The sequence below is a fragment of the Budorcas taxicolor genome, chromosome Y (assembly GCF_023091745.1).
Source record: "Budorcas taxicolor isolate Tak-1 chromosome Y, Takin1.1, whole genome shotgun sequence".
NCBI classification, from domain to species: domain Eukaryota; kingdom Metazoa; phylum Chordata; class Mammalia; order Artiodactyla; family Bovidae; genus Budorcas; species Budorcas taxicolor.
The window spans coordinates 8,847,508-8,860,345 of NC_068936.1; the positions used below are offsets into that span (position 1 = coordinate 8,847,508).

The 12,838-nt window shown below is 42.4% G+C and overlaps 1 protein-coding gene across 1 annotated transcript; it reads left to right on the plus strand.

The window, feature by feature from the left end:
• Positions 1-11,343: 11,343 nt before the first annotated feature.
• Positions 11,344-11,850, plus strand: LOC128070998 (heat shock transcription factor, Y-linked-like; the record flags this gene model as incomplete). The annotated part of the gene is made up of 1 exon (XM_052663995.1): positions 11,344-11,850. A coding segment is annotated over exon 1 (507 nt), but the record flags the coding sequence as incomplete, so codon positions are not given.
• Between the last annotated feature and the right edge of the window lie 988 nt (positions 11,851-12,838).

Below are 12,838 nucleotides of genomic sequence, written 5' to 3' on the forward strand. Positions count from 1 at the left end.
TGGGAAGTGGACTCTTTACCAATGAGCCACCAGGAGGATACCCCAAAGCAACACAGTATCTACTTAAGAAGTACTTCTTGGCTTTCATATGTACTGTATCAAACTTCCAGCCAATATAGTCTGCGTTTGTTCAGAACTACCCTAGTGATCCATCGATTAATAGCTTCCCAACGATCCTTGTCTAGGAAGATCCCACATGCCCTAACCCTAGCCCTAGCCCTAACCCTGACTTCAGATATGCAGATCACACCACCCTTATGGCAGTGAACGAAGAGGAGCTAAGAATCCTCTTGATGAAAGTGAAATTGGAAAGTGATACAGTTGGCTAAATGCAACGTCAGAAAACGAACATCGTGGCACCTGGTCCCGTTATTTCATGGGAAATAGATGGGGAAATAGTGGAAACAGTGTCAGACTTTATATCTTTGGGCTCCAAAATCACTGCAGATGGTGACTGCAGCCATGAAATAAACGACGCTTACTCCTTGGAAGAAAAGTTATGACCAACCTAGATAGCATATTGAAAAGTAGAGACATTACTTTGCCAACAAAGGTCCGTCTGGTCAAGGCTATGATTTTTCCAGTGGTCATGTATGGATGTGAGAGTTGGACTGTGAAGAAAGCTTAGCGCCAAAGAGTTGATGGTTTTGAACTGTGGTGTTGGAGAAGACTCTTGAGAGTTCCTTGGACTGCAAGGAGATCCAACCAGTCGGTGCTCAAGGAGATCAGCCCCTGAACTCAACCAATAAGTCTTTTCAGGACCCAGGGCACATGCACGCCGATGAGGCCGGCATGCCTTCCCGCTCTTCCCGCATTGACAAGGGCTGCCTGGTGCTCCGGGCGAAGTCGGGACCGGAAGCAGAGCAGGAGAGCCGCAGGGCTGCAGGCCGGCGCAGCACCCCAGCGTCTTCAAGTCCTCGGCTGGTTTCTAAGGACCTGGGGGCGGGGCCGCGGGGGCGCGTCCCTGCGCGGTGACGTCACAATCCGGTGCCTCGGGTCCCGCCCTCTGCCGCCCACCCCCGCATCAGTCTCCGGCCGCCGTCGCCGCTGCCCTGCTGTGCAGCCCCGCCCTCCGGCTGCCCCTCCTTGAACCTATGCGGCGGTGAGCAGGCCGGACCCCTGGAAGGGCCAAAGGAGACGTCGCAAGTCCCCGCGTTGTGGCCGCAGGAGGACCCGAGCATGGACGCCAGCCTGAGAGGTAAAGGGCCGCCGTCGCGGGCGCCCGCCGGCTGCCCGGCCCCCTCAGGTGTGGGTTTGGCGTCGCGGCTGGGCGCGCCTGGGCGCGCTCCCGGGCCTCTGCTTGGTTGTCAGCGTTGCCTCCGACCCCTCCACAGGCTGTCTAGGCCTCTCGCCGCTGAGGAAGCACTACGTGCGGGCTCCCCAGGTGCACTCGTTGACTCAGAGTTTGTTACCGCCGCTCCAGGAGGCCCATTCCCCCTGAAATCGGGGTTGGAGGCAGACCTCTCTCAGCCCAGAATCAAGTCCTACCCCCAGCCCCCTGCACTTAGGGGTGAGCTTCGGTTTCTTCATCTCAAGCGTGGTTGTAAAAACACCCATGTCTTGGAGCTCTTGAGGATTAAATGCAGATAATGGCTACGGAGCACAGTTAGGTACTTAGGAAATACAAAAATCCTCCATACGGTAACCCCGCCCCCCAGCCTCGCCCCCCAGACTACAGGGTAACCCAGGAATTCTCCCACTTCAGAGTGAATATTGATTGCCTAGGAATCGTGTTAAAAATGCAGGTCTTGACGGAGGGGCTGAGATTGCACATTTGGAATGAGCTTCCAAATGATGTAGTGTCGCTGGCTACAGTTTCAGTAGCAAAGAACTAATCCATTTTCACTGTGTATACTTGCACTTGACTGAATACTCTGGGTTAAAATGGGCATCACTGTGGAACAGTCACACTTTGTGAGCAAGGCAGATGAGGCAGTCTTCAGACTTCTCCCAATTCAGTGTTCCCATCTACTTAAAATTATACCTGTGGCCAGATGGTTCCTAGCAACGTCTTGCTTTGCATACAAGTGTGCCTTTATTATGTAATCATCAAAACAAATGCTGTTCTGAATGTAGGAGATAGTTATTCATTGATCAGCAAGCTGTATTTTCTGGCAGTTTATCATCTAAGTTACAGAAAAAGCAAACAAAAATACGTTTTCAGAACTTTTACCACAGAAGCTAACATGACTGTTGCTGTATACTGGAAACTGTTCTGAAATTATCTCGAGTTTTAATGCACAAAACACCTTGTACATTGATTTCACGGTGAATAAACTAAAAAGAGAATAAATAACTTCCCAAGGTCCCAGTAAGTGACACGACAGACTTTCAGTACAGGTATGATAAAGCAAAACCTTAGAGCAACTTAGCTATCTCATGGTAGAAATGGGAGCAGGGGAAAGGATATATTTAAAAATTAGAGTATCATAGCCTTCGTGAGTCTGTTAATTAGGTTGTTATTAAAATCAGGTTCATGTAAAATAAGTAAAACGGTTTCTGTTTTTATAACATCCGATTTAACGAGCTCCATTTTTAGGACATTATATGATGTATAGTATCAAACATTGCTTTGTACTGAGCTTTTAAGAAAAATGTAACAGTCAACAGAGATCTGGGGTAATTGTTAATAGAAAACCATAAATAAATTTAGCTAGAGCTAAAATCCTTGAGACATGGAACAATGGACTGGTTTAAAATTGAGAAGGAGTATGACAAGGTTGTATATTGTCACCCTGCTTATTTAACTTAAATGCAGAGTTTTGGAAGTCCAAACCCCCTACCTCAGAATTCGATGGTGTTGAAGATAGGACCCTTAAAGAGTTAATTACGTTAAAATGAGGTGGTTAGAGTCGCCCTAATCCCACTTGAGGGCTTCCCAGGTAGTGCTGAAAGTGAAAGTGTTAGTCACTCAGTCATGTCCAACTCTTTGGAACCCCATGGACTATAACCCACCAGGCTCCTCTGACCATGAAATATATACAGAGACATTATGTGAAATGCCAGGCTGGATGAATCACAAGCTGGAATCAAGATTGCTGGGAGAAATATCAACAACCTCAGATATGCAGATGATACCACTCTAATGGCAGAAAGTGAAGAGAAACTAAAGAGCCTCTTGATTAGGGTGAAAGAGGAGAGTGAAAACTCAACATTCAAAAACCTAATATGGCATCTGGTCCCTTCACTTCATAACAAATAGAAAGGGGGAAAAGTAGAACCAGTGGCAGGTTTTCTTTTCTTGGGCTCCAAAATCACTGTGAACAGTGACTGTAGCCATGAAGTTAAAAGATGCTTGCTCCTTGGAAGAAAAGTCATGAAAAACCTAGACGTACATTAAAAAGCAGAGACATCATTTTGTCAGCAAAGGTACAAATAGTCAAAGCTATGTAGTCATGTATGAATATGAGAATTGGACCATAAAGATGGTTGAGTGCTAAAGAATGCATGCTTTCAAATTGTGGTGCTGCAGAAGACTTGAGAGTCCCTTGGTCTGCAAGATCAAGCCAATCAATCATAAAGGAAATCAACCCTGAATATTATTGGAAGGACCGATGCTGAAGTTCCAATCCTTTGGCCACCTGACGCAAAGAGCTGGCTCAGTGGAAAAGACCCTGATGGTGGGAAGGAAGGAAGGAAAGCAAAAGCAGAAGGGGGCAATAGACGATGAGATGGTAGGATGGCATCACCGACTCAATGGACATGAGTTTGAGCAAGCTCCAGAAGACAGTGAGGGACAGAAAAGGCTGATGTGCTGCAGTCCATGGGGTCACAAAGAGTTGGACATAATTTATTGACTGAACAATGAAATTGCACCTTTTAAATTGATTAGATTTCATTACCTCTGATGATTTTAAGAGCACAGGGTACTAAGACATCTAAAGTTATTTATCTTTTGTCATTTATGGCCTCTGACATTGTGCTCTCTCACTTCTCTGTATATACCTGCTTTTTCTTTTTCTGTGAACTGTAGGGCAACACACATTCATTAGGAACATGGAAGGAATAAACTGCATACAGGGAATAAACTACATACTTCTTAGCCTGTTTCATATGGTATAATAGTAGCATGGAGCATGATTTGAGTACTAGGCGATTTATATTGATCAGGACACAGTTCTCCCTCTCCATTAGCTTTGTTTCTCTTGATGCTTCTTGCGGCCCACTTGACCTCACATTCCAGGATGTTTGGCTCTAGGTGAGTGATTACATCATCATGATTATCTGGATCATGGAGATCTCTTCTGCATAGCTCTTCGATCTTTGCTGTATAGATTGTTGCTACCTCTTCTTAATATCTTCTGCTTCTGTTCAGTCCATACAATCTCTGTCCTTTATTGTGTCCACCTTTGCATACAGTGTTCCCTTGGTATCTCTAATTTTCTTGAAGAGATCTCTAGTCTTTCCCATTCTGTTGTTTTCCTCTATTTTTCGCACTCATCCCCGAGGAAGGCTTTCTTATCTCTCTTTGCTCTTCTTTGGGACACTGTATTCATATGGGTATATCTTCCCTTTGCTCCTTTGCCTTTTGCTTCTGTTCTTTTCTCAATTATTTGTAAGGCCTCCTCAGACAACCATTTTGCCTTTTTGCGTTCATTTTCTTGGGGATGGTCTTCATCACTGCCTCCTGTACAATTTCATGAACCTCCATATGCAGTTCTTCAAACACTCTATTATACCTAATCCCTTAAATATTTTCTCATGTCCACTGTACCATCATAAGGGATCTGATTTAGGTCAAACCTGAATCATCTAGTGGTCTTCCCTACTGTCTTCAACTTAAGTCTAAGTCTATAGCAAATACTGAGCTTCCACTCTGAACCTTCCTTCTTACAAGTATTTGTCCACCATTTTAGAGCACTTTTGCTGCACCTGTTTATCTTCACTCTGAAACATATGTACCGTCACTCCTGAAAGGATGCTCAAGTGCATGCATTTAACTCCTACTGAGCCTACGCTCCACAGTAGTCATGCCGATCTACTAAGCTTGCATTCTGCCGCATGCATCTTTCACTATTTAGACTATGATACTGAGGTCATGCTGCAACTGCATAGTTGCAGTCTCAAGCTTATCTTCTTCGACTTTCAGCTTTTATACCAGCACACGTGTTCTGCCCCTCCTAAGCCCACTTTCTTGAATAGATATGAAACAACTGTTGAGGTTGTATTCTGGAGCATGTCCCTGCTATTTCTGAATGCATTCTTTTTTATTTCTTCATATTTCTTTTAAAAAATGATTTATTTCAATTGGAATAGAATTACTGTGTATTACTGTGATGGTTTTTGACATGTACATCAACATGAATCAGCCACATGGATACATGTGTCCCCCTATCCTGAACACAACTCAAACCTCCCTTGTTACCCCGTGCTTCTGGGTTCTTCCACAGCACAAGAGTTGCATGCATCTTTCATGCATTGAACTTGCCCTGGTCATCTCTTTTATATATGGTAATGTACCTTCAATGCTATTTTCTCAAATCATCCCACCCTTGAACTCTCCCATTGGGTCTCAGCGTGTGTTCTTTATATGTGGATCTTTTTTACTAGCCTTCATGCAGAATCATTGTTACTGTCTTCCTAAATCCCATTTATACGCATTAATAAACAATATTTGCCTCTTTCTTTCTAACTTTTTTTTTTTACTCTGAATAATAGGCCGCAGGTTGAACTGCCTCACTAAAAGTGACACAAATATATGTTTTTCTGTAGCTAAGCAATATTCTATTTGAATATATAGCACAACTTCCTTATATTTTCATCTGCTGATGTGCATCTAGATTACGTCCATGTCATAGCTTTCGTAAAGAGAATTGTAATAAACATTGGGGCACATGTGTCTCTCTTGATTGTAATCCCCTCTGGGTATATGCCAAGAAGGGGGATTGTTCAGTCATATGACAGTTCCAGTCCAAGTTTCTCAAGGAATCACCAAACTGTTCTGCATACAGGTTGTACCAGTTTGTGTCACCACTAGCAGGGTATTAGGGTTAGCTTTTCTCCACAACCTCCCCAGCATGTCGTGCTTGTAGAATTTCTGGTGATGGCCAGTCTGAACAGTGTGATATGACTACACATTAAATTTCAATTTTTGTTTCTCTCATAATGAATGATTTTCAGCATATTTCATGTGTTTGTTAGCCATCTGTATGTCTTCTTTAAAGAAATGTCCGTTGAGGGATTTACCCCCTTGTAGTGATGCTGTGAAAGTGCTTCACTCGATATGGCAGCAAATTTGGAAAACTCAGCAGTGGCTAAAGGGCTGGAAAAGGTCAGTTTTCATTCCAGTCCCAAAGAAAGGCAGAGCCAAAGAATGCTCAAATCACGGCGCCGTTGCATCCATCTCACGCTAGTAAAGTACTGCTCAAAATTCCCCAAGCCAGGCTTCAGTAATACATGAACCATGAACTTCCAGATGTTCCAGCTGGTTTTACAAAAGGCCGAGGCACCAGAGATCAAAATGCCAACATTAGCGGGATCATTGACAAAGCAAGAGAGTTCCAGAATAACATCTATTTCTGCCTTATTGACTAGGCCAAAGTCTTTGACTGTGTGGATCATAATAAACTGTGGAAAATTCTGAAAGAGATGGGGATACCAGACCACCTGACCTGCCTCTTGAGAAACCTATATGCAGGTCAGGAAGCAGCCGTTCGAACAGGACATGGAACCACAGACTGGTTCCAAATAGGAAAACGAGTCCGTCAGGGCTATATATGGTCACTCTGCTTGTTTAATTTATATGCAGAGTATATCACGAGAAGTACTGGGCTGGAAGAAGCACACGCTGGAACAAAGACTGCCAGGAGAAATATCAGTCACCTCAGATATGCAGATGACACCACCCTTATGGCAGAAAGTGAAGAGGAACTAAAAAGCTTCTTGATGAAACTGAAAGAGGAGAGTGAGAATGTTGGCTGAAAGCTCAAAATTCAGAAAACTAAGATCATGGCATCTGGTCGCATGGCTTCATGGGAAATAGATGGGGAAACAGTGGAAACAGTGTCAGATTTTATTTTGGGGGGCTCCAAAATCACTGCAGGTGGTGACTGCAGCCATGAAATTGTAAAAGACGCTTGCCCTATGACAGGAAAGTTATGACCATCCTAGATCGCATATTCAAAAGCAGAGACGTTATTGTGCCAACAAAGTTCCATCTAGTCAAGACTATGGTTTTTCCAATAGTCTTGTTAGGATATGAGAGTTGCACTATGAAGAGAGCTGAGCACTGCAGAATTGATGCTTTTGAACTGTAGTGTTGGAAAAGACTCTTGAGAGTCCCTTGGACTGCAAGGAGGTCCAGCCAGTCCATTCTAAAGAAGATCATTCCTGGGTGTTCTGTGGAAGAAATGAGGCTAAAGCTGAAACTCCAGTACTTTGGTCACCTCATATGAAGAGTTGACTCACTGGGAAACTCTGAAGCTTGGAGGGATTGGAGGCAGGAGAAGGGGACGACAGAGGATGAGATGGCTGGATGGCATCACTGACTCGATGGACGTGAGTTTGCGTGAGCTCCGGGAGTTGGTGATGGTCAGGGAGTCCTGGTGTGCTGCAATTTATGGGGTTTCAAAAAAGTCACACACGACTGAACTGAGCTGAACTGAACTGAACTGAAGCAACTGACAAAGAATTTATCTCAAAAATATACAAACAACTCCTGAACCTCAATTCCAGGAAAATAAATGACCCCATGATAAAATAGGCGACAGGAGTAAACAAACATTTCTCCAAAGACGACATACAGATGGCTAACAAACACATGAAAAGATTCTCAACATCACTCAGTATCAGAAAAATGCTAATCAAAACGATGATGAGGTACCATTTCACGCCAGTCAGAATGACTGCTATCCAAAAGTCTGCAAGCAATAAACGCTGGGGAGGGTGTGGAGAAGAGGGAACGCTCTTACACTGTTAGTGGAATTGCAAACTAGTACAGCCACTGTGGAGAACACTGTGGAGATTCCTTAAACAAACAAACAAACAAACTGTAAATAGAACTGTCATACGACCCAGCAATCCCACTGCTGGCCATACACACCAAGGAAACCAGAATTGAAAGAGACACGTGTACCCCAATGTTCATCACAGCACTATTTCTAATAGCCAGGGCATGGATGCAACCTAGATGTCCATCAGCAGACTAATGGATAAGAAAGCTGTGGTACATATACACAATGGAGTATTACTCAGCCACTAAAAAGAATACATTTCAATCAGTTCTAGTGAGGTGGATGAAACTGAAGCCTATTATACAGAGTGAAGTTAGCCAGAAAGAAAAATACCAATAGAGTAAACTAGCGCATCTATGTGGAATTTAGAAAGATGGTCATGATAAACCTGTACGTGAGATAGCAAAATAGACACAGATGTATAGAACAGTCTTTTGGACTCTGTGAGAGAGGGCGAGGGTGGGACGATTTGGGATAATGGCATTGAAACATGTATAATATTGTTTGTCAAACGAATCGCCAGACCAGTTCGATGCGTGATACAGGATCCTCGGGGCTGGTGCACTGGGATAACCATGAGGAATGGTTTGAGGAGGGAGGTAGCAGGGGTTTTCAGGATAGGGGACACGTGTATACCTGTGGCAGATCCATGTTAATGTATGGCAAAACCAATACAATATTGTAAAGCAATTAGACTACTCTTAAAATAAACAAATTTATATTAGAAATAAATCAAATAAAATTGTGTCCAACGTGAGGAAAACAACAGCATTTTTTGAACAATATCACTAAGTAAGCTTGAGTTGCAATTTTCTGGGTTCAAGGTGCCCTCTAAGTATGAGCCCTAACTCTTATCACAGAAAGAAGAGTGGAAAATGAGCTAGATGAAAGGAGAGCTTTTCAGCAACAAGATACGAATGTTTCAGCCAGAAAGATACTAAGTAACGTAGGGCTTCCCAAACAGTTTATTACGATCTTGGGAGCTAGCAGTGAGTGTGGTCACCTACATAAAGTTGCCTAAAATTATATTTTGACATCTATACATATATACACCTGTCTATGCATGAGTGTGTGTATGAAAAAAGTGCAATGGCTTTTAATTCATGTTAGGTGTAATAGAAATGGGAGAAAAATAAAACCCAAATGTAGAATGATTCAAATTCTACTCGATTGTTGAATATTATGTAAGTTGAAATACTTCCAAATATGTTTTCTTGGCCGCATGTAAAATACGAGGACTCTTTTATATCACTCACCTCTCTCCGTTTCATAAATATATACCCATTTTCAAATGTTTGTCCAGTTTCATGACAAAATACTGATACAGAAATATATATAAATAATATATAAAATAGAGAGATGTTTTCATATCATAAACTATTGATAGCAAGCTTAGATTTTAGAATTGTTTCCAACTCCATGCTCCATCTCAACAGGAAAGAGCCAAAGTTGTTGCTGACTCACTCACTCCAAGAGCTGGGAAACCTGAAAAAGAAACGGAACCTGCACTGAGATTTTGTGTCATATTTATGATCGAGCTCTAAGTCCGAGACTTGTTTTCCTTTATTGTACTAAGCAGTCCCTTCTTAAGACTGAAAAGCATGGACATCGAGAGAGAGAGGTAGGACATTGTAGACGTCCTCATGTTCAACAGTAATTTTAATCGGAGAAGCTAGAAAAGACAGAAACTAAGGAAAGTAATCAAGCGATAGACAATAATAATGATTTAGCCACTAGTCAACCTCAAGGGTCTTTAGTCGCTCCTCAAGGGCCAGCATGGAGAAGGAAATGGCAACCCACTCCAGTGTTCTGCCTGGAGAATCCCAGGGATGGGGGAGCCTGGTGGGCTGCCATCTTTGGGGTCGCACAGAGTCGGACACGACTGAAGCGAATTAGCAGCAGCAGCAAGGACCATCGATGACATTCTGAGCAATCTCCTGTGAACAATTTTAGAGATGCTAAAGCCCAAACCAGGCTGAAACTTAAGTGCATAGTTGGAACTAGACGGTCAATGATGTGGACTCCCAATATCCTCAGTAATAGGCCACTAGTAGAATGTCCCAATATTGATCACAGACCCCATGTTCCACCCTCACTCAGCCATTAAAATATTTCCCCTGACAGTGTTTGGGGATTTGCGTCTTTGAAGCACCAGCTGCTAAGACACCTTGCTTGGTCCTACAATAAGCACTTTCCCGCCGCCCCCCCCCCCCCCCCCCCCCCCCGCCTCCGCCAAACTGAAACCCACAGTCAATTCATAAATTTTTTTGCACAGAAGCAAGTAGACCAAGTCTGCTAGGGTAACAGGACTGAATGTTAAGAATGTGTGTATAGAAGGATGATACATCACTTTTATTTCAGAAATAAAGTAGATTTATTGATGTGAGTTTTTGATAACCCTGTACGTGAGATAGCAAAATAGACACAGATGTATAGAACAGTCTTTTGGACTCTGTGAGAGAGGGCGAGGGTGGGATGATTTGGGATAATGGCATTGAAACATGTATAATATCATATATGAAATGAGTCCCCAGCCCAGGTTCAATGCATGATACTGGATGCTTGGGGCTGGTGCACTGGGATGACCCAGAAGGATGGTACGGGTTGGGAGAAGGGAAGGGGTTCAGGAAAGGGAACATGTGTATACCTGTGGCAGATATATGTTAATGTATGGCAAAATCAATACAATAATGTAAAGTAATTAACCTACAATTAAAATAAATAAATTTATTTAAAAAAAAAAGAAATCATCCAAAAAGCTCCATACCTACATTGAAACCAAACACCACCAAGAGCCAACAAGTTCCAGAGGAAGACATACCATGCAAAATCTCCAACAACACAGGAACAGAGCCCGGAGCTTCAATATACAGGTTGCCCAAACAGCAAACCCATAGACATCTCAAACCTCACTACTGGACACTTCATTGCCCTCTAGAGAGAAGAGATGCAGCTCCACCCACCGGAACACTGACACAAGCTTCCCTAACCAGGAAACCTGACAAGCCACTCGTCCAACCCCAGCCACAGGGAGGAACCTCCACAATAAAAAGGAACCACAAACTGCCAGAAAGAGAAAGGCCATCCCAAACACAGGAACCAAAAAAAAGCCAACAACTTTAGTAATGAGATTTTGCATGCTTCATGGTTTTGGTTACTATTTCTGTCAGCAGTCTGTATTTGAAGTTGATGCTGAAGTAAACACTTGGTTGAACATTACTCTTCAATTGCTAGGAGACCAGTGATTTTGTGATGTCACAGCTTTTTGACCGGGAGGACCTCTGTGATTGTCCAGAGAGTTTCTCTCTGTAGGCCAGCCAAACATCATTTGAAGTTGCATTGTGTAAAAGCAGACAAATGAGAAAATTATCTGAAGAAAGCTTTCCCTGAGATGGCACATATTTCTTCAGAAATTCAAGATGGACCTCCTAAAGATGAATCCACTGGTTCAGAAACCTCCATTAGATCTTATTGGTATGATTATACACCTGGGGACTCAGTTTTGAGATCTATGAGTGAAGAATGTGCTTTTCAGGCTTTGTCTGAGGATCTTGTGATCAAAAGGCCACACTACACATATTCTGTCTCTGAAACAGATGATGTGAATGATTTTCTTTCACTCACATTTCCACAAAAGCTTTGGAATATAGTTGAAAGTGATCAGTTTGAGTCTATTTGGTGGGATGAGACAGGCACATGTAGAGTGATCAGTGAAGAACTCTTTAGGAAAGAAGTCTTGGAAAGAAAGGAGCCTTTCAGAATATTTGAAACCAAGAGCACGAAAAGTTTAATTCGACAGCTTAATCTTTATGGATTTAATAAAAACCGACAAACCGTTCAAAGATCGGCTTCACTACCTGTCTTTCTGGAAGAAGAAAACAACATCTCTCTTTTGAGTAAGGTATTCCAAAATTTTCACTTATCGGCAATATGTCAGATTAAATCATGTGACCTAGAATGCATGTTCATATATGTAGCTAAAACGGAGTTGAAACTTGAGGTAACAAATTATTGAAAACGTTTTCTTTTTGAAGTTGAGAACAGCTGGAGGTTAGAATATTGGATGTTTAACAAACCTTCCTAGTAACTTGAAACCAGATACAAGTTCTGAAGCTACTTAAAGTGGTATTTACTGTATATATACAACGTATTTTTAGTTGAGCATATACGTTCTAACATGTTACCTGTTAAAACTACCAACAGAGGTATTTTATTTGATGTTATTTCATTGCTTCCATTAAAGGAAACATAGAGATATGAAGGAATTAAATTAGTAAAGAATGAAAAATGAATATAATAGAGAAGAAAATGTAACAAAACCAAAACTTTATTTTCCCATATGACTGCTAGGAGACTTCCAGCAGAACAGGGCCTTTAAAAAAGACTCTCTAAAGGGTCAAAAAAGAAATATTTTAGGCTTTGCGAATATCATCATTGGCATTAATTAAGTTTTCAGGCATAGAGAATAACCAAAGAAGCTGGCAAGTCCCTGTTCCAACTTTAAGGACTCCGAAAACGGAATTTCACACAATTCTCATGTCAGAAAATAAAATTCTTTTTGGTTTTCCTCAGCCATTAAAAGTGCAAAGCTATAAAATAAAAAAAAAAAAAAAAGAAGAAGAAGAAGAAAAAGTAAAGCTCATTCTCAGCTCACAACAGACAGTGCAAAAACAGGGGCAGGTTGCCCTGCCTTGATTGAAATGTAATTCCAAGAGGAGGGGCGTCAAGATCCACTGTATGGTCAAGTTCCTTAAGCAAAGAACTTGCTTAAGGGAGGTCATCCCTGAGGGCTGTGAGTGCTGGACACCATCACTGGACTCCCCTGGTAGACTCGGAGGCCGTTCTCAGCCCTGTGCATCTGTTTTCTCTTCGCGTTTGGTGAGCTG